Raw genomic sequence first — 18537 nt, forward strand, 5'->3', positions numbered from 1 at the left:
AGGAAGAAGCAGGCAGGCACTGGGGTGCAAATGCCCAAATTAACCCTCTCCCCACCCACTGGTATCCAAAGGAACAGTGCAGGGGCAGCATAGCCTAATGGAAAGAGCAAAGGCCTGGGAGTCAGGGGACCTAGGTTCTAATCCCTACTCCGCCATGTGCCTGCCGTGTGATTGTTGGCAAATCATTAACCTCCCTGGGCCTCAGTTTCCTTCCCTATAAAATGGGGATGAAACACCTTAGACTGTGAGCCCCACGTGGGAGAGAGACTGTGTCCAATCCCAGAACAATGTACAGTGCTTGATACAAAGTACTTGAATACCACAATCATTGTTATTAGACGGCTAGAGACTCTGACAAGAAACAGATGGTTCCCGCACTCCCCCCCACCCCACTGAGGGATAGGAGCAGATACCACCAAGAGTGCCCAAGGCGCCCAACCCATTCCCACGGTACCTGTACTGCTGACATCTTCTTGGGAGGTTCTGGAGTCCGAAGCTTACAGGAAGGAAACGTCACTTGGTACCATGAGACCTAGTGGAAGAGGATGAGATGCATTCCGGCCAGAGTCAATTAATTAAGGGTATTTATTGAGAACTTACTCTGTGCAGAGTGCTGTACTAAGCACTTCTGAGTGCACAAAAGAGTTAGTAGACAAGTTCCCTGCCCTCAAGGAGTTGACAATCTAGGCAGGGAGGCAGAAATTAAAATAATGTACATATCAATATCTTACTTATATTAACACCTGTCTCCCTGTCTAAACTGTAAGCTCCTGTGGGCAGGGAATGCATCTACCAACTCTGTTGTACTCTCCCAAGCACTTAGCATAGTGCTCTGCACACAGTAAGTGCTCGATGCCACTGATTGACTGATTAATTATAGGTAGGGAAAACAATCACACTTAAACAGGTGGACATAAGTGCTGCAGGGGTAAGGGGAGTGTCCAAGTACTTAGGTGATGCTGAAGTGACAGTAGAGAGGGAATGAGGGTAGAGAGATGACAGATTAATAAAGGAAGGCCTCTTGGAAGAGATGGGATTTCTAAAGGACTCTGAAGATAGGTAGAGCAGTTGTCTGCCAAACGGGGAGGGAGTTCTAGGCCAAAAGGAGAGAACAAGCAATAGGTCAGGGCAGGAGAGATGAGACGAGGTGCTACAGTATCAAAGGAGGTATTACAGGAGGGAAGGGTGTGGGTTGGGTTACAATAAGAGAGAAATGAGGAAAGATAGGTAGAGGAGAGCTGACTGCGTAACCTAAACCAATGGTAAGGAGTTTATTTCGATACTGCGGTGGAAAGGCAGCCATTGGAGGCTTTTTAGGGGTGGGGAGACATGGACTGAAAAGTTTTTCAGAAAAATGATCCAGGCAGCAGAGTGAAGTATGGACTGGAGAGAAGGAGAGACAGGAGGCAGAGAAGTCAGTGAGGCAGTTGTTTCAATAGTCGAAATTGGATATAAGTGCATGGACCAGTGTGATGGCAGTTGCCTGAGAGGAAGGGGTGGATTCTGGAGATGTTGTGAAAAAAGAATCCCTGTCCCACCCTAGGAGTTCTCTCAGTTGCCCTCTTACAGGATTTAGTCACTGACTGACTGACAGTGTGGGGTGAAAGAGAAAAAGAGGAGTCAAGGATACTGTCAAGGTTGGGAGATGGGGAGGATGGTGGTGTTGTCAAGAGGAATGGGCAAGTTAAAAGGAGAAGAGGATTTGGGAGAGAAGATGAGTTAATTTTCACACCTGTTGAGCTTGAGATGCCAGTGGGACATCCATGTAGAGATGTCTTGAAGACAGGAGGAAATACAAGACTGAAAAGAAGAAAGTCAGGGCTGGAGAGGTAGATTTGAGAGTCATTCGCATAAAGATGGCAGTTGAAGCTGTGGGAGCGAATGAGTTTTCCAAGGGAGTGGATGTAGATGGAGAAGAGAAGGAGACCCAGAACTGAGCTTTGGGGACTCCCACAGTTTGAGGTGGGAGGCAGAGGAGGAGACTGCAAAAGAGACTGAGAATGAGTGGCCAGAGAGATAAGGAGAACCATGAGAGGACAGGGTCAGTGAAGTTAAGGTTAAACAGCTTTTCTGAAGAAGGGGGTGGTCTGCAGTGTAAAATGAGGCTGAGAAGTCAAGAGAGGTTAGGGCAGATAGGGTCCACTAGATGTGGTGAGGAGAAGATCATTGATGACCTGGGAGAGAGCAGTTTTAGTGGAGAGGAGGGGGCAGAAGCTGGATCGTAGAGGATCAAGGAGGGAGTTGGGGCAGAGGAAGTGGAGGCAGCCATTGGAGGGGTTTGGCCTGGAATAGGAGGTGGGAGATTCATTCATTCAATAGCATTTATTGAGTGCTTACTATGTGCAGAGCATTGTACTAAGCGCTTGGAATGTACAATTCAGCAACAGATAGACACGATCCCTGCCCAATGATGGGCTTTCAGTCTAATCGGGGGAGACTGATGGACAAAAACAAGACAACATAATCACGATAAACAGAATCAAGGGGATGTACACCCCATTAACAAAATAATGAGGGTAATAAAAATATATACAAATGAGCACAGTGCTGAGGGGAGGAGAAGGGAGGGGGGAGGAGCAGAGGGAAAGGGGGCTTAGCTGAGGGGAGGTGAAGGGGGAAGGGGAAGGGAGCAGAGGGCGGAGGGGGAGCAGAGAGGGAGCAGAGGGAGCAGAGGGAAAATGGGAAGCTCAGTCTGGGAAGGCCTCTTGGAGCAGGTGAGCTCAAAGTATGGCCTTGAAGAGGGGAAAAGAGTTTGGTGGAGGTGAGGAGGGACGGCATTCCAGGACAACAGTAGGGCGTGGGCCAGAGGTCGATGGCGGGATAAGCATGAACGGGGGACGGTGAGGAGGTGAGTGGCAGAGGAGTGGAGCGTGCGGGGTGGGCAGTAGAAAGAGAGAAGGGAGGTGAGGTAGGAGGGGGCAAGGTAATGGAGAGCCTTGAAGCCCAGAGTGTCAAATTTTTGTTTCGTGCGGAGGTTGAGAGGCAACCACTGGAGGTTTTTAAGGAGGGGAGTGATATGCCCAGAGCGTTTCTGCAGGAAGATAATCTGGGCAGCGGAATGAAGAATAGACTGGAGCGGTGAGACACAGGAGGAAGGGAGATCAGAGAGAAGGCTGACACAATAATCCAGCCGAGATATTATTAGAGCTTGTACCAGTAGGATTGCCGTTTGGATGGAGAGGAAAGGGCGGATCTTGGCGATATTATGAAGGTGAGACCGGCAGGCGTTAGTGATGGATTGGATGTGTGGGGTGAATGAGAGAGCAGAGTCAAGGACGACACCAAGGTTGCGGGCCTATGAGACGGGAAGGGTGGTCGTACCATCCACAGTGACAGGAGAGTCAGGAAGAGGACAGGGCTTGGGAGGGAAGATGAGGAGCTCAGTTTTGGACATGTGGAGTTTTGCAGACATCCAGGTGGAGACGTCCTGAGGGCAGGAGGAGATATGAGCCTGAAGGGAGGGGGAAGAACAAGGGAGGAGATGTAGATTTGGGTGTCATCTGTATAGAGATGATAGTGGAAGCTGTGGGAGCGAATGAGTTCACCAAGGGAGTGAGTGTAGATGGAGAACAGAAGAGGGCCAAGAACTAACCCTTGAGGAGCCCCTACAGTTAGAGGACGGGAGGGGGAGGAGGAGCCCGCGAAGGAGACCGAGAATGAACGGCCAGAAAGATAAGAGGAGAACCAGGAGAGGACGGAGTCCGTGAAGCCAAGGTGATATAAGGTGTGGAGGAGAAGGGAATGGTCGACAGTGTCAAAGGCAGCTGAGAGGTCAAGGAGGATTAGGGTAGGAGCGATTGGATTTGACAAGAAGGAGTTCATGGATGACCTTTGAGAGGGCAGTTTCTTTTGGAATGGAGGGGACGGAAGCCAGATTGGAGGGGGTCCAGGAGAGATTTGGAATTGAGGAATTCAAGGCAACGAGTGTAGACGACTTGTTCTAGGAGTTTGGAAAGGAAGGGTAGGAGGGAGATAGGGCGATAAATGGAAGGGGAAGTGAGGTAGAGAGAGGGTTTTTTTAGGATGGGGGAGACATGGGCATGTTTGAAGGCAGAGGGGAAGAAAGCAGGACAGTGCCTTAGGTGGTGAGAGGGGTTTTGTTTTTTTTAGGGTGGGGGCAGATGTGAGCATGTTTGGAAGCAGCGGGGAAGGACCCACAAGAGAGGGAGCAGAGGAAGATGGTGGTCATGGAGGAAAGAAGAGTCCCCAGGCGCTATCCCACCCCGGCCCAAGGACCCGAATACAGGGTGGAAGCCGCTGGCTCCATTATCTCCTGATCTTGAGAGAGAAGCGCCGCCTAACGGAAAGAGCCTGGGCGTCAGAGGACCTGCGTTCTAATCCCGGGCTCTGACACTTTTCTGCTGTGCAACCTTGGGCAAAATTATCCCAGAACCTAGTCCACAGCATGCCACTTCTAGTGAGAAGCAGAATGGCCTAGTGGAATGAGCACAGGCCTGGGAGTCAGAGGACCTGGGTTCCAATCCCAGCTCTTCCACTTGCCTGCTCTGTGACCTTGGGTAAATTACTTTACTTTTCTGAGCCTCTGTTTCCTCACCTGTAAAATAGGGATTCAATACCTGTTCTCCTGCCCCCTTAGACTGTGAGTCCCATGTGGGATCTGATTATAACTGTATCTACTCCAGCAATTAATACAATGCTCAGAGCCTAAATGCTTAACATATACCATCTCTGAAATGGGAAGAAGAGCTCTTGGTCTTCATCAAAGCAAGCACGAACACTGCCGATGTTAGAGGGAGGCTCCCTGAGGGCTCTCATCCCAAACCCCTTAGCTAAAATCACCACTGCATTTTTTTTTTTTACTAAGAAAGGAGGATAATTTTATTGCTACTTTGTTTGCTCTATATCACTGTAAGAGTCAACTTACATTACATTCCCCCAAGTACTTAGTACAGTGCTCTGCACACAGGAAGCACTCAATACCACCGATTGATTGATTTATTGATAAGTATGGTACTTGTTAACTGCTTACTATATGCCAAGCACTTTTCTAAAAACTGGGGTAGATACAAGTTAATCAGAATGGACAGTCACTGCCCCACATAAGGCTCACAGTCTAAGAAGGAGGGAGTAGGATTTAAACTCCATTTTATAGATGAGGTAACTGAGGCACAGAGAAGTTAAGTGACTTACCCGAGATCACAGAGCAGGCAAATGGCAGAGTCAGGATTAGAACCTGGGTCCTCTGACTTCCAGGCCTTTGCTCTTCCCACTAGGCCAAGCTGCTTTATAGGTAAAAGTTGGCTACATCCCTGTAAGTATTGTTGAACTCCACTTTCTGTTCACCCACTGTTTCTCCCTCCCAGAGTGGCTTCTCCAGAGAGGAGAGAGTTGAGAGGCTAAGATCTCACCTTAAGCAGAGAAGCAGCAAGGCCTGATGGAAAGTGGCTCTGCCACTTGCCTGCTGTGTGACCTTAGGCAAGTCACTTTACTCCTCTATGCCTCAGTTCCCTCATCTGCATAATGGAAATTAAAAACCTCTTCTCCTTCCTACTTAGGTTGTGAGCCCCATATGGGACCTGATGATCTTGTATCTGCCTCAGTGCTTAGTACAGTGTTCGGTCCAAAGTATGTGCTTAACAAAAACCACAATCATTATTATGATTACTGTTACTGAGCTAAGAGGAATCCAATTTAAGACTTAGAAAAACACTGCCTACTTTGCTGGCTTAGTATTCGGTGGGGTTATCTATCTACCTATCTAGATGCCTACTACATTAAAACTAAAATGTTTTTGACCTCTCTAGCTGTAAAATATTTTTCTGCTTGTCTCTTCCTTTTACAGCATAAACTCCTGGTGGGCAAGGAGTACGTCACTATGTTATTCTGTTCTTCCCAAGCATCTAGTATTGTGCACTGCAACAAGGGAGTACTTAATAAATGCTGCTGTGATTATTACAGACGCTACTGAATCAATCAAATCAATCCGTCAATCTTCTTACCGCTGTGGCAACTACTGCTCTTACAATGTACTGGATAGAGCTATGGGCCTGGGAGTCAGAAGGTCATGGGTTCTAATTCCGGCTCCACCACTTGTCTGCTGTGTGACCTTGGGCAAGTCACTTCACTTCTTTGCACCTCAGTTATCTCATCTGTAAAATGGGCATTGAGACTGTGAGCCAGCCCCATGTGGGATGTGGACCGTGTCCAACCTGATTATCTTATATCTACCCCAGCCCTTAATACAGTGCTTGGCACATAGTAAGCACTTAACAAATACCATACATATATATATATATATATATATATATACATATATTTTACGGCAGCAGCTGCTTCGACTCCTGTAGCGGCTACCCCGGCTGTTACAGATACAACCATTTTGGAGGGAAAATACTCTGTCACACGGTCCAGTCCATGCTTCCAGTCTCCTAGGACTGGAGGATCCCTGTGTGGCTATAGTGGTGTCACTAACCACGTTTGGTGACCCTTCCTAGCAGGCCTGCGGCACCCGCGGCTGACCCCATTCATGGTTCCAAGCAACCTAGCTCCTCCATCCTTCTCCCCCATGGCAGGGGCCAGGCCGGGCCGCAGGGGTTCAACCCACACACCGAGGCCCACTCAGAGCCCTCTTCCCTTCCCCTGTTCTGTAAGAACTTGAGCCACTCCAAGTCAGCTCTGTGGGCACGTCTCAGCCAGGACCGTCCACCCTAGACAACAGCGCTAAATGAACATGGCACACGCTAACCCCTGGGGCCCTTTTGGATTGTGCTATGGAGTGGACTGGACCCAGGCTATTCAGTTCAGGGTGAGATGGAGGCCCCTTGGCCTCCAGTCCTGTCTCCCTGCCTCAGGCAGTGGAGGGGGTGGGATTGCCAGGAGAGCTGGGAAGGGGTGGTGTATCCATGAACGAGGTCCACACTTGCCACCTCTTCGCTGCTTCTCCTGTCCCCGGCGGCAGGCTACCCCATCACTACACCTGCTTCCCAGAAGGGACAAGTCAGCTTGGAGGTGTGTGTGTGGGGGGGGTGATCCATAGGCAAGCCAACCCCAACAGGAGTCCTGCATTTAGGCTCTTGCCCTGGCCCAGGGACAGCTCCCGGGGGTAAGCAGAGGCCGTGACCTAACGTCTGAGGAAGAAAAACTCTCCCTGGATCATCACATGGATCGGACTGCACCTCACACTCTTGCCCCCCATCTGGGCCAACCGGAGAGCAGAGGAGGGCCCCCTGGGGATCCCCAAGAGCACAGCTGGCCAGAAAGTCTCAGACTGTCCAGATTGCACACCCAAAGTCTCCTGACATGCAGCCACTTCTGGGGACTGGCTCGTTTTCACTTGGGGAAACAGAGCAAGTTAGAAGTCCAGAGCGTGGGGTGGGGATGGGGGGAATCCCCTGAGCAGGCTCGGGTCAGAGAAAGGGTGTAGGAGGGGCCAAGGCGGGACTGGAAGAACTAACTGCCTCTTACACACTGTCGGTGGGGCCAGGGTTGGAGCGGCTCATGATCAAGGAAGTCCCCGTGCCACTTCACCTGAGGACCCTAGAGATACACCCTTCTTACATGGGAAGCAGTGTGCCTTACCACGCCAGCCATCAGTGCTACTACCTGAGTGTCGATGGGGTACAACGCACTGTACCAAGCATTTGGGAGAGGACAGCAGAAGCAGAACCCAGTGCCCTGCTCACAAGGGGTTTCCAATCTAATGAAAGAGCTAGACCTTGTGGGGATGGGAGAGGGATGCCTTGGGTCCTCAGCAAGGGGAGGGTAAAATGGGGGTGAAGACTGTGAGCCCCATGTGGACTTGCACCGTGCCCAACCTGCTTATCTTACATCTACTCCAGTGCTTAGTAAGTGCCTGGCACACGGTAAACTCTTAAAAACCACTGAAAAGACAAAAACGGGACTTCCCACACGTGCCCCCAGACTCCCAGGCTATTAAAGCTTCTCTCTGCCAGGAAATGGGATGGACGAGCGGACCGACCCACACGGGGACACACACACACCGCCGACTCCCCAACCCCTTTTCCCTCTGCTTCCCAGAATTCAGCCTGGTGAACTACCCGAGGGTCACCGACATACAAGTTAGAATAGGGAGCTGGGAATCCGGGCCCCTAGGTTCTTGCCCTAATCCTAAGGCAGCAACTTCCAGATGCCTCCTCCTCCTCTGTCCTCTTTCCCCATTCCGTGCTGTTGCAGCCCCCCATTGTCCCCCGCCCTCATCTCCCATCCAGGGCCTCAATTAATCCATTTGCCAGGGATTCAAACAGCCCGGGAGAAAGGTTGCATTAGGATTCTGTGGTGTTTATTAATTTCAGCACGAGGCACTGTGGGGTCAGTCTGGCTGTGGGTAAACAGTCGTTCATTCCTCTCCCACCAGCAGCCACTGCCTCCTCTCCCCTGACTCAGAGGCACCAGAAGCTCAGCTCCCTTGGTGGGGCCTGGCTCCAGGTGACAAACGTTTGAGTGATAATAATAATGTTGGCATTGGTTAAGTGCTTAGTATGTGCAGAGCACTGTTCTAAGCGCTGGGGTAGATACAAGGTAGTCAGGTTGTCCCACGTGGGGCTCATGGTCTTCAACCCCATTTTACAGATGAGGGAACTGAGGCCCAGAGAAGTTAAGTGACTTGCCCATGGTCACACAGCTGACAAGTGGCAGAGCCGGGATTCGAACCTGCCAAGCCCGTGCTCTTTCCACTGAGCCACGCTGCTTTTGGTGGGTCCAGAGGGGGTTTTTTGGCTTTGGGAGCGGGGGGGTGGTGGTTTGGTATTTAAGTGCTTACTATGTGCTAAGCACTGTACTAACAGCTGGGGTAGATGTAAACTAATCAGGTTGGATACAGTACACATCCCACATGGGGTTCACAGTCTTAATCCTCATTTTAAAGATGAGGCACAGAGAAGTGACGTGAGTTGCCCAAGGTCACACAGCAGGCAAGGGGTGGAGATCAGAACTCAGGATTAGAACTCAGATCCTCTGACTCCAGGCTAGAACTCCTTTCGCTAGGCCACACTGCTTCCTGGCCCTCTCCTTCCCTCCAGGGGGAGCTCAGCCTGCTCCTTCTACTCTGTCCCACCATAATGATTCATCTTTCATTCGACTTCGACCACTGCTAGGCCTCTGAAGTGATTTTCCACCAGTCCACCATGACATCTAACGCTGTTCTGTGATGTTCCAACAGCCAGCAGGGCCACAGGCACCGAGCCGGTCTCTCCCCAACTATGGCAAATGGCAAAGGTGGGGGGCAGTTCTGGGGACAGACACGCTAAGGCTCAGGTGCCCCAAATCCTGTCTAGTGGGGCAGGGAGGGCCCTCAGGATCCTGACAAGAAAGCTGATGGCAGAACCCAGGCCCCCAGGCTTAGCTCATGGCTCCCTCCCTTTGTGCTTAATTGAAGGAATTTGCCAAGCACTTACTAAGTGCCAAACACTGTACTAAGCATTGGGGTAAATACAAGATCATCAAGTCCCATTTTAGGCTCTCAGTCTGAGTAGGAGGGAGAACGAGTATTGAATCCCCATTTTGCAAATGAGGGAACTGAGGCCCAGAGAAGTGAAGTGACTTGCCTAAAGTCACACAGCAGACAAGTTGCGGAGCCAGGATTAGGTCCCAGGTCCTCTGACTTCCAGGCCTGTGCTGTCCCCACTAGACCACACTACTTCTCATAGAGACTCCAGGGCTGTGAGGAGAGGGAGCATGAGGGAGAGAGGTGACTGGACTTAACCTCGGGGGTTAGGGGAGAGGGCAAAGGCAGAGGGAGCAGTCCGGCCTCTCACTCTCCTGGGCCTGGTCAGGGAGGAGAGCTCCGGGGGAATCTACATTCTACCACAGAGTGGCGGCGTGGGCAGGCAGCCAGCTGGGAAGAGGACAGGCGGGCACATACAGAAGCGCTCTGGGGCAGGGCCAGGATCGCCAGTGAGGTGACTCATTGGCTTTCTGGGGCCAGGCTGGCCTCCCCGGGTGCGCTCATAGGACCGCCCCACTTGGCAAGCCGCCCCATGCCCAGAGCGGGCAGAGGACTACATTTCCCAGCAGGCCAACTGACAAGGCCGGGCTCCTGCCCACCTGTGGGGGTGAGAGCAGGGTGGCTGTGAGAGCCCAGGGGGAGGCTGGAGGGAAAGGAGGTTGTGGAAGGGAGGGCTCCCTCTGGACATGCTGCCCATGGCCAGAGAAGAAGCCACTCTCTGTGCACCAGGTCCAGGGGGGAACAGGCTGGGCTTTGTCCTGTCCACTTGAGCCCCCAGGGCCGCTGAGGTCAGCAGCCTCAGCATCAAACAACCCTTTCTTGGGGTAAGGGATGTGGGGGAGGACTGTGAGCAGTCGGTCTGGTTGTGGGGCGGGGTGGGGGGGACGGGATGGGAGGAGGGAAGCAGGGAGAGAGATGGAACTGTGGGCAGCCATGGGGGAGGAGGGGTGTCCCTGATCCAAGCCCAGAGGTGATAGAAGCCCTGGGCAGTTCCCTGTTGCTTGCTGCTCTGAGGAAACTTTAGACCAGAGCTTGTGGTTTGCAGCTTCTGGGCCCTTGGTTACTCTCTCATTCTTTCTTTCTTCCTCTCTCTCTCTCTCTCTCTCTCTCTCTCCCCTGCTCCTTCTGAGAAATGAAGGCAGCCCCTATCCTGGGCATGAAGACTGACATCTGCCCAGCTTCTTGGGGTTTGGAGTGGGGCACGTCCCCTGGTCCACTCCTGGTCCACTGTGTGAGTGAGCCCTGGGGTGGGGCATGGGAGCCTTTCGGCAGCAGCTGTTTACACAGACTAAAAATACCACAGCAGAATGGGAAGTGAGAGCCAGAGTCAGCTGGAGGACAGGTGTGTGTCTGTGTGTGTACAAGCATGGGGTGGGGTGGGAGGGGCAGGATACAGCATGTCAGGGACACCACTGCCTTCCACCCATCACCTGTGCCCTGCCATTGGGCCACCTGGAGCACAGGGCACAGAATGGGGCTGTCAGCAGGGTTATCTGGGCAGGAAGCACAGGACAATCAAGGCAAAATCCACTTTGGAAACAGGGCAGAGAAGAGCGAAATCAAGATCACGCTGCACTCCCCACCCTTAACCCTCCCCACACGCTAACGGTTTGGGGGAAGAAGAGGGGGTGGTCTCCACCTCTCAGCTTGGTTCAAGATGCTCATCTTTAATAATTACAACAATAGAGGATAACAAGAGGGGCTTGTGTACTAGGTGACCTTGGGTAAGTCACTTCTGGGCCTCAGTTCTCTTATCTGTAAAATGGGGATTAAGACTGTGAGCCCCACGTGGGACAGGGACTGCGTCCAACCCGATTTACTTGTGTCTACCACAATGGTTAGTTCAATGCCTGGCATGTAGTAAGCACTTAAATACCACTATTATTATTATTATTATCATTAAGACCTTCTATTCACCTAGCACCTTCCTCAGAGGATAGGCAGCATTGCAGAGAGAAGCTATGACAAATTCTCTGTTTCCCATCCTGGAAAAGGGCAAAGGAGACTTTGCAGCCCCACACAATGAGGGGAGGACCAGGGCTCCAGGGTTTATAGGCCGGTTCCACAATCCTGGTCTCCCCACCTCCCCTTCCCTGCCAGAATCCCGATTGCTGGGGTTGGGGTTTGCTTTCTACCCTCCCCCCACCCACCGCCTGAGCCCACAGGCCACTCTCCAGCAACCGAGTCAGGAAACCACCCACCATCCCACGACTGCAAGGAATGGTGGAGATAGCTGAGCTGTCTGAGGGGGCTCAGGGGCATCCTGAGATCGGCCAGTGCAAACTACTCTGGGTGGGTGGGGTCTCCCAGGAGCCTTCCCCCCCCAGCCCTGGCTCTGCAGCAGCAGCAGCAGGGGGAGCCTTCCTGGGACTCCCATCCGCCTGCTGTTCCTCGAAGGTAGCGACTTGAAGCAGCACTCAGGAGTGACCCAAAAGTTTTTATAATTACACCTCCAGCACCTAATTACAAAGTTGCGTGGAGCCCGGGGGGAGGGCAAGACAGCATGTGAGCCCGCTCCCTGGGCAGAGGGTGGAGAGGCCCCCAGGGCCAGGGCTGGCTGACAGGGCTGGCATTCTCCTTCCTCCAACCGCCACTCCCACCACCCCAACCTCAGTTTCCCTGGCTGTGCCACGATCAGGCACCCAATAGGAGAGCCGATGGCAATTTCCTGTTTTTACGGAACTCTGCTTCTTCAACAGAGCCTCTCAGTCTCATATTATGCTTCACATTTGCATACAGCCACCCTAGCCCCAGCTCAGCTACATTCGATCCAATCAGCTAGTCGGCACCTCGGCAGCTACTCTACCCAGCTAGTGTCCTGAGAGGTCCACGGTGCACCACGTAGATACCCTGCCCATGGCTTCCCCGGGCCCAGGGACTCAGTTTGGTCCTGGAGTTGGGATCTCCTCGCTGTTTCACGACCGTCGGATCTGCGTACTGTTCTCAGAGTGAGAACTCTGCAGCCCAAGGTCTGACAGCCTGCGAAGTCACCGACTGAACATGTGCTCTCTCTTTCTAATTTCCCCTGCCCGACGGAGGGAGAAACCCTCAACCGCTCACTGAATCTGCTTGCTGTTTCCTCCCCTCCAGAAGAGCGGCCACCAACTGCCTGGCCTCCTAGACAGCAGGCCCTCAGAACCCCAGGAACCACTGGCTCCTGTGTCAGGGGAGGGCGGATGCAACTCCAGGATGAACCCTAGAAGATGGGGCATGGAAAGCCTGGGACTGAGAGTCAGGTCACCTGGGTTCTAGTCCCAGTTCAGCCACTGGCCTGCTGGGTGACCTTGGGCAAGTCACAATCTCTCTGGGGCTCAATTTCATCATCTAGTTCAGATTGTGAGACACACCTTGGACAGGAACCAATTACCTGACCTGCAAGGAGTCCTACTGACTGAGCTGATGGCACAGGAAAGGATGGGACTGGCCAATTTCCCCAAGGTGGACAGCAGGCAGGCAGAGGGCCCCAGAGTGGGGCAAAGTGCCTTCTGAAGCCGGGTGGAAGGTTCCAGACCCCAAATTCAATATCCCTGACTCGTTCCTCCTGACCTGGAGTAGCAGCTTCCCCCAGGAGGCCCCTGCCAGGCCTCATCTTCCACCCAGGGCCTCCATCCTGAGCGATGGGCAGCCCTGCGCCCGGGACAGATGCAGCCGAGAGCGGACCACCATGCTGGGGTTCAGGAGGGCCGGACCCCAAAAGACTAAGCCCACCTCTCGGACTCAGAGTGGGGAGGGAGAGAGAGGGGTTTGCAGCCGACACGTATGATGGGAACAGGCCCAAGAGGACAGGTGCTGCTGGGGCTGGAAAAGAGGCACACCAGAGGGGCATCCAGTGGCTCAAACCTCACCCAGCATGGCCCCACACCCCCAACCTCAGCCTCCCCCAGGGACGGAGATAGCACCGAGGCCCAGTTGTCCAGCTCCTGGGCCAGTGGAGGTCCCAGAGGGAATCCTGGCCCATTGTTTCCCCTCCCAAATGACTTCTCCCTCTTCCTCCTGTCCCCACCCACCAAGTGGGGGCCCTGTCTCCTGAGAGGCTGAAAACCAGCCTTCTTGGCAGAGGGGAAACAGCAGGGGGAAGCAAACTATAAGGACTCAGGGCAAGGGACAAAGGGAGCCCGCCAGACTGCCCTTCAGGCAGCCTGGAGGAGAGAAGCCACATCAGGAAGGAAACAGGGAGCCCCCACGGGTCTCCAGCCCCTTCGCCGCCCCGGGGCCCACCGGGCACCCCTGCTCATGATGTGCCAGCCAGAAAGGAGCCGTGAATGGTGACGGAGGTTGGGAGGGAAGCTGTGGTTGGTAAGAACAGGGAGCTGAGCGGGACCGAGCGCCAAGCAAGTAGTGCAGTGACTTCCTCCCTGCGCCCCTCTCCCCTCCCCCAACTGGAGGACTTTGCACCTCAGAACCAGGAAGAGAAACTCGGCAGGCAGGCAGGCAGAGAGTGTGAGCAGAGGCAGCTCAGACAGCCACGAGTCATGAGCCCAGGCGGGGCCCTCCGGAAGAGCAGGTTACCGCAGCAGTGGACGGAGGGATCCCAGGACCATCCAACCCCAGGACAGCTGAGCTACTCCTCGGCCTCAGCCCCACCCCCTGGCATTGGAGACGGCACGGGACCCTCGGTCGCACTTTTGCCCAAAGGCCAGGATGGGTCCGCTGTCTTGCGTGGCTCCATCTGCTCTCACTGGTTCTGCCCTCTCTGGGAGGGGGTGTCCCTCCTCCCTTCCCCCTCCACTTCAGAGAAACCCAGCTAAGCCCACTGAGTTGGGGACGGGACACAGACTTTTCCTCCTCCATGGAGCCCCCTGGGGCTGGGGATGCAGCACTCCCATGGTCTCTCTCTCCCCGCCAGCGATCCTAAACTGAGAGGCAAGACCTGCCAACCCAGCATGTGCAGCCCAGCCTGGCACAGTCCCCCAGACCCATAGGGCTGCCCCCTTCCCTAGACCCAGGTTTCTCCTCTCTCCACAACTCGGAACCAGGAAGGAATTCACACACTCTTCCTTCCCCAAGCTTTATTTTTAGGTCTGAATTTGACTTTAATCATTACTTAGCGAATTCTATTTCCAGCCCATGGGAGGGAGACCAAGGCTGAAGGCGGTGGGGAGGGAGGAGGGACCAGCGGGAACCAGGCAGCTGGGAAGACCAGTCCTCCCACTCCTGGCCCAGAGGCTCAGGGCAGGGGGCTGGGGAAAACCAAAACGTGTCAAACCCTCCACTGGGCCCCTCCCATCTGACTCAGTGTGGAGCATTCTGGGAGTAGGCAACAGAAGAAGAGCATCCTCCTGGGCCAGGAGGCCTGGTCTCTGTGAGGGGTGGACACCGCCCCCACTTCCGCCTGCGCTGCCACGCCACCTGCTTTGCCCTCTCCCCCTTTCCAGTTCGAGAGTCCGTTCAACCCACCCAAGCTGCTTTCCCGTCACTACCGTGCCCCTCTCACCCGGCACCAGACCCCGAGTTCCCTGAGCACAGGGCAAGAACCCGAGATGCACACAGCACACGGCCCGGTGGGAGGAAGTCGGAGACGTGGGCGTGAAGAGGAAGCTGATGGTCGCGGGCTCGAAGCCAGCTCGGAGCCTCACCTTGCTGGGTCACTGGAGGCAGGGGCCCAACAGCCCCCAGTCCGCACCCAGAGACTGGCCCCCGGGTGGCAATGGCATGGTGGGGAGGGCCTGGGGTGGAGACACGGCTTGGCAGAAGACCAGGGCAGCCGGGGGTACACAGAGGCCCAGTTTGCAAAGTCCCCTTTCCTAAGTGAAAGCTTCAGGAGTTGAATTTAGAGCACTCCAATTCCAGTTTCCTTTGGCCTGCAGTGCTTAATAATAGTAATAACATTTGTTAGGCACTTACTATGTGCCAAGCACTGTACTAATCTCTGGGGCCGATCTGGAAGATGCAGATCAGACACAGTTCCTGACCTACTTGGGGTTCACAGTCTAATAATCCCATTTTACAGGTGAGAAAGTTGAGATTGTTTCATGATGATACTCCCCAATTGTCTGAATGTTCTTTTTGGGTAGACCGGGACATCTTTCCACCGATCTATTACACAATTATTTTGTACCAATACCCGTGTCGTGCACTGTGGTAAGGTACAAGATCAGCAGATCGGATCCAGTCTCTGCCCCATCCAACAGTGATCCCAGCGGTGAGCTGACTACAAGGCAAGGGAAGGAGGGAGAATCAATTCCCAGCCCAGAATTCACTCGAGGGGGCTGACTCCAGGGCTCGGGGTTTGGGGGAATCAAGCTCCCTGGCATCCAACTCTGTTAGGTTCTCCCCTTCCCCTAGATTGTACTTTCCTTGAAGGCAAGGATCGTGTCTATAAACTCTTGCCCTCTCCCAAGCATTTAGACAAGGGCTCTGCACTCAGTAAGTATCACTGATCGACTGCCTCGTTGATCTGCCCAGGCTGTGTTGTACAGAGGGTGCAGGCTCCCCAGAAATGGAGCACATCCTGTTAGGAGACCCAAAATTGCCACTCTAAAAGCATTAACCCAGCACTCTGCAAGTCCAGAGAGCAGAACAAGACTAATTAGGCTTAAGCAGCAGCGGAAGAGACTTTGGTTAGACCAAATAATGAACTTCTTATCTGCCTTGGTGATTAAACAAAGTTGCAGGTTTCCAAGGGAGGCAGGGGGAATATCCACCTTTTGGCATCTTTAAAACCAGGCCTGACATCCATCTGTCCCGGACAGCTAGGGCCTGGAGGTTGGGGCGGGGACGAGGGCGGATGGATCAGATGACCTTGAGGTCCCTGCTGGGATGCCATGACCACTGTAGGATGGTCAGCGAAGATTACATGTCACTATCCCCATTGAGTCTCCAGAGGCCCCTCCGGTACCTGACCCTAGGAGGGATTTGGAAGGAAAGGCGGGGATGCTGGAGGACTGGATGCCCCCAGGCCTCTTCCCAGATCTGCCACTGGGAAGCTGGATGGGCTCAGGCTTCCCATTTGGATCCTGAATGCTTTCCAGGAAGCAGAGAGCAGGGAGAGTGTGGGGCGGCACCCCGGTGAGGGCGAAAGGTATCGGTGAACCGAGGACAGAGACGGGGAGACGTCTGGGTGGAATATTATTGGGGCTCAGAGCTTCCGCCACTCTGAGAGAGAAATTCTCTGTCCTTAGGAGACCACTCCACCACAGCCCCGACTCCCTTCCCAGAGAGGACAGGAAGGGGGCAGACTCGATCAGGAAGTCATCACCAGCTCTTGGAAGCTGGGACCTCATCTTGACTGTGTTCCCTAAGGAATGAAAGAGAAACAAGGTCCTGGAGTCGGGTGGTGTGAATGAAAGGGTAAGGGTCAGGGGAGCCAGATTAAGTCCCGACTCCACTCCAGGCTGTGTGATCTCAGACTTGTGATTCAACCTCTCTGAGCTTCCGTTTCTCTTCTGTCTCTTCCTGCCTTTTCAGCACGTGTCTGCCCCTTTCATTTTCCTGTCTCTCCTAAACCGTCGCTCGTTTTCATCTCCACGCTATCCTATCAGCCCCAAAGTCCAACTCCTTCACCGAGTAGTGGCTTGACACAGCCAGAAGCAGGGGCAGTGCCCACTGGGGGTTCAACCATCAGAGGGACAAGTTTCTGAACCAAGTACAAACTGGGTCACCCGAGCAGACAAGCCCAGCGGGAATCCTGAGAAGCAGCCGGCTAAAACAGGCGGTGAAAACTGCAGCAGTCTGCCTGCCCCGTCTCACTGTCAGTGCCTTGTGGGCAGGGATTTTGTCTATCACCTCTGCTGTACTGTGCTCTCCCAAGCGTTTCCAAGCTCCAGCCCCAGCCGGCGGAGTCAGACCATAAACTGGCTGCCTGCCCTGAGAGAAGCAGCATGGCCTAGTGAAACGAGCATGGGCCCGGAAGTCAGAGGCCTTGAGTCCTGACTCCACCACGTTGCTGCTGTGTGGTCTTGAGCAAGTCACTTGACTTCTCTGTGCCTCAGCTGCCTCATCTGTAAAATGGGGATGAAGACTGAGAGGGGACAGTTACACAGGAACTGAAATGTGTCCAACCTGATTATCTTGTACCTACCCCAGTGCTTAGTACAGTGTCTGGCACAAAGTAAGTGCTTAACAAATACCATTTAAAAAAAAGTCCTCAGCACAGCACTCCACACACAGTGTAAGGCTCGATAAATACCCTGCATTGACTGATGGCGACTGCCATGATGATCAAAATGGGCTCTGTAGTACAATCCTTAGAGGCCGCACCCCTGCCGGCCTTCTCACCTGCCACATCCACTGTCCCAAGACGGGCAGAGACAGTGAGTAGCACTAAGCAAATCACCAGCACTAAAATCCATTCCTTCACACAGGACCTCCATCTGAAGTCTCAGGACTAAGGCTCATCCATACCAACATCATCATTGCAAGAGCTTCCATTCCCACCCTCTGGTCTTCAAAGGTCCACTTAGTCTGTGTTTCCAATGCCACAATTCACAGAAACTGTGAATTGATTCCCTCGGACTTCCCCGTGATTGCATTTCTGCTCCTTCAGGAGACCTCCTCTCTGGAGATCTTCCTTACCTCCCTTAAAGGGATGGCAATGAGAATCAATTAATGGTATTTACTGAGCACAAACTGTGTGCAGAACACCATACTAAGCGCTTGGGAGAGGTCAGTCGGTCAGTCAATGGGACTTTTTGAATGCTTACTGAATGCAGAGCATTTGTACTAAGCGTATGGGAGAGTACAATACATCAGAGTTGGTAGATAGGCTCCCTGCCCACAATGAGCTTACAGTCTAAAGGGGGAGGCAATTACAGAAAATTAATTACAGATATGCACATAATAGCTGTGGGGTGCAAAGTATAAGTCCAGGTCAATACAATAAACTTGGTAGGCACGATTCCTGCCCATAAGGAGTTTACAGCCTAGAAGGGGGAACAGACATTAAAATAAATTAAAGAGAGAGCAATGTCAGAGCATAAGTGCAGTGGTGTAGCCGTGAACTGAGCACGGAGCCCTCCTGAGGGATGGGGATGGTGTTCTAACTCCCACCTGTGTATTCTTTCCCAGGACTCTGAACATAAAAAGGGATTATTATTACTACCACTACTACTAGAAGGGGTAAGCTTCCCTGGGAATGGGCTGGGAAGTCTTGTTGGACAGACCCAAAGGGAAAT

At 53.3% G+C, this 18537-nt stretch overlaps 1 protein-coding gene across 2 annotated transcripts in view; it reads right to left on the minus strand.

Annotated features, from left to right (window-relative positions):
• The window catches only part of CSK (C-terminal Src kinase), a 49090-nt gene that overhangs the window by 19985 nt on the left and 10568 nt on the right, over positions 1 to 18537 (minus strand). For both annotated transcript variants that reach the window (XM_029065104.2, XM_029065105.2), the window contains exon 2: positions 455 to 532. In XM_029065104.2, the coding sequence (XP_028920937.1) occupies positions 455 to 469 (15 nt within the window). In that variant the 5' untranslated portion in view covers positions 470 to 532. The remainder of the gene's footprint in view (positions 1 to 454; positions 533 to 18537) is intronic.

The sequence above is a fragment of the Ornithorhynchus anatinus genome, chromosome 5, assembly GCF_004115215.2.
Source record: "Ornithorhynchus anatinus isolate Pmale09 chromosome 5, mOrnAna1.pri.v4, whole genome shotgun sequence".
Lineage (NCBI taxonomy): Eukaryota > Metazoa > Chordata > Mammalia > Monotremata > Ornithorhynchidae > Ornithorhynchus > Ornithorhynchus anatinus.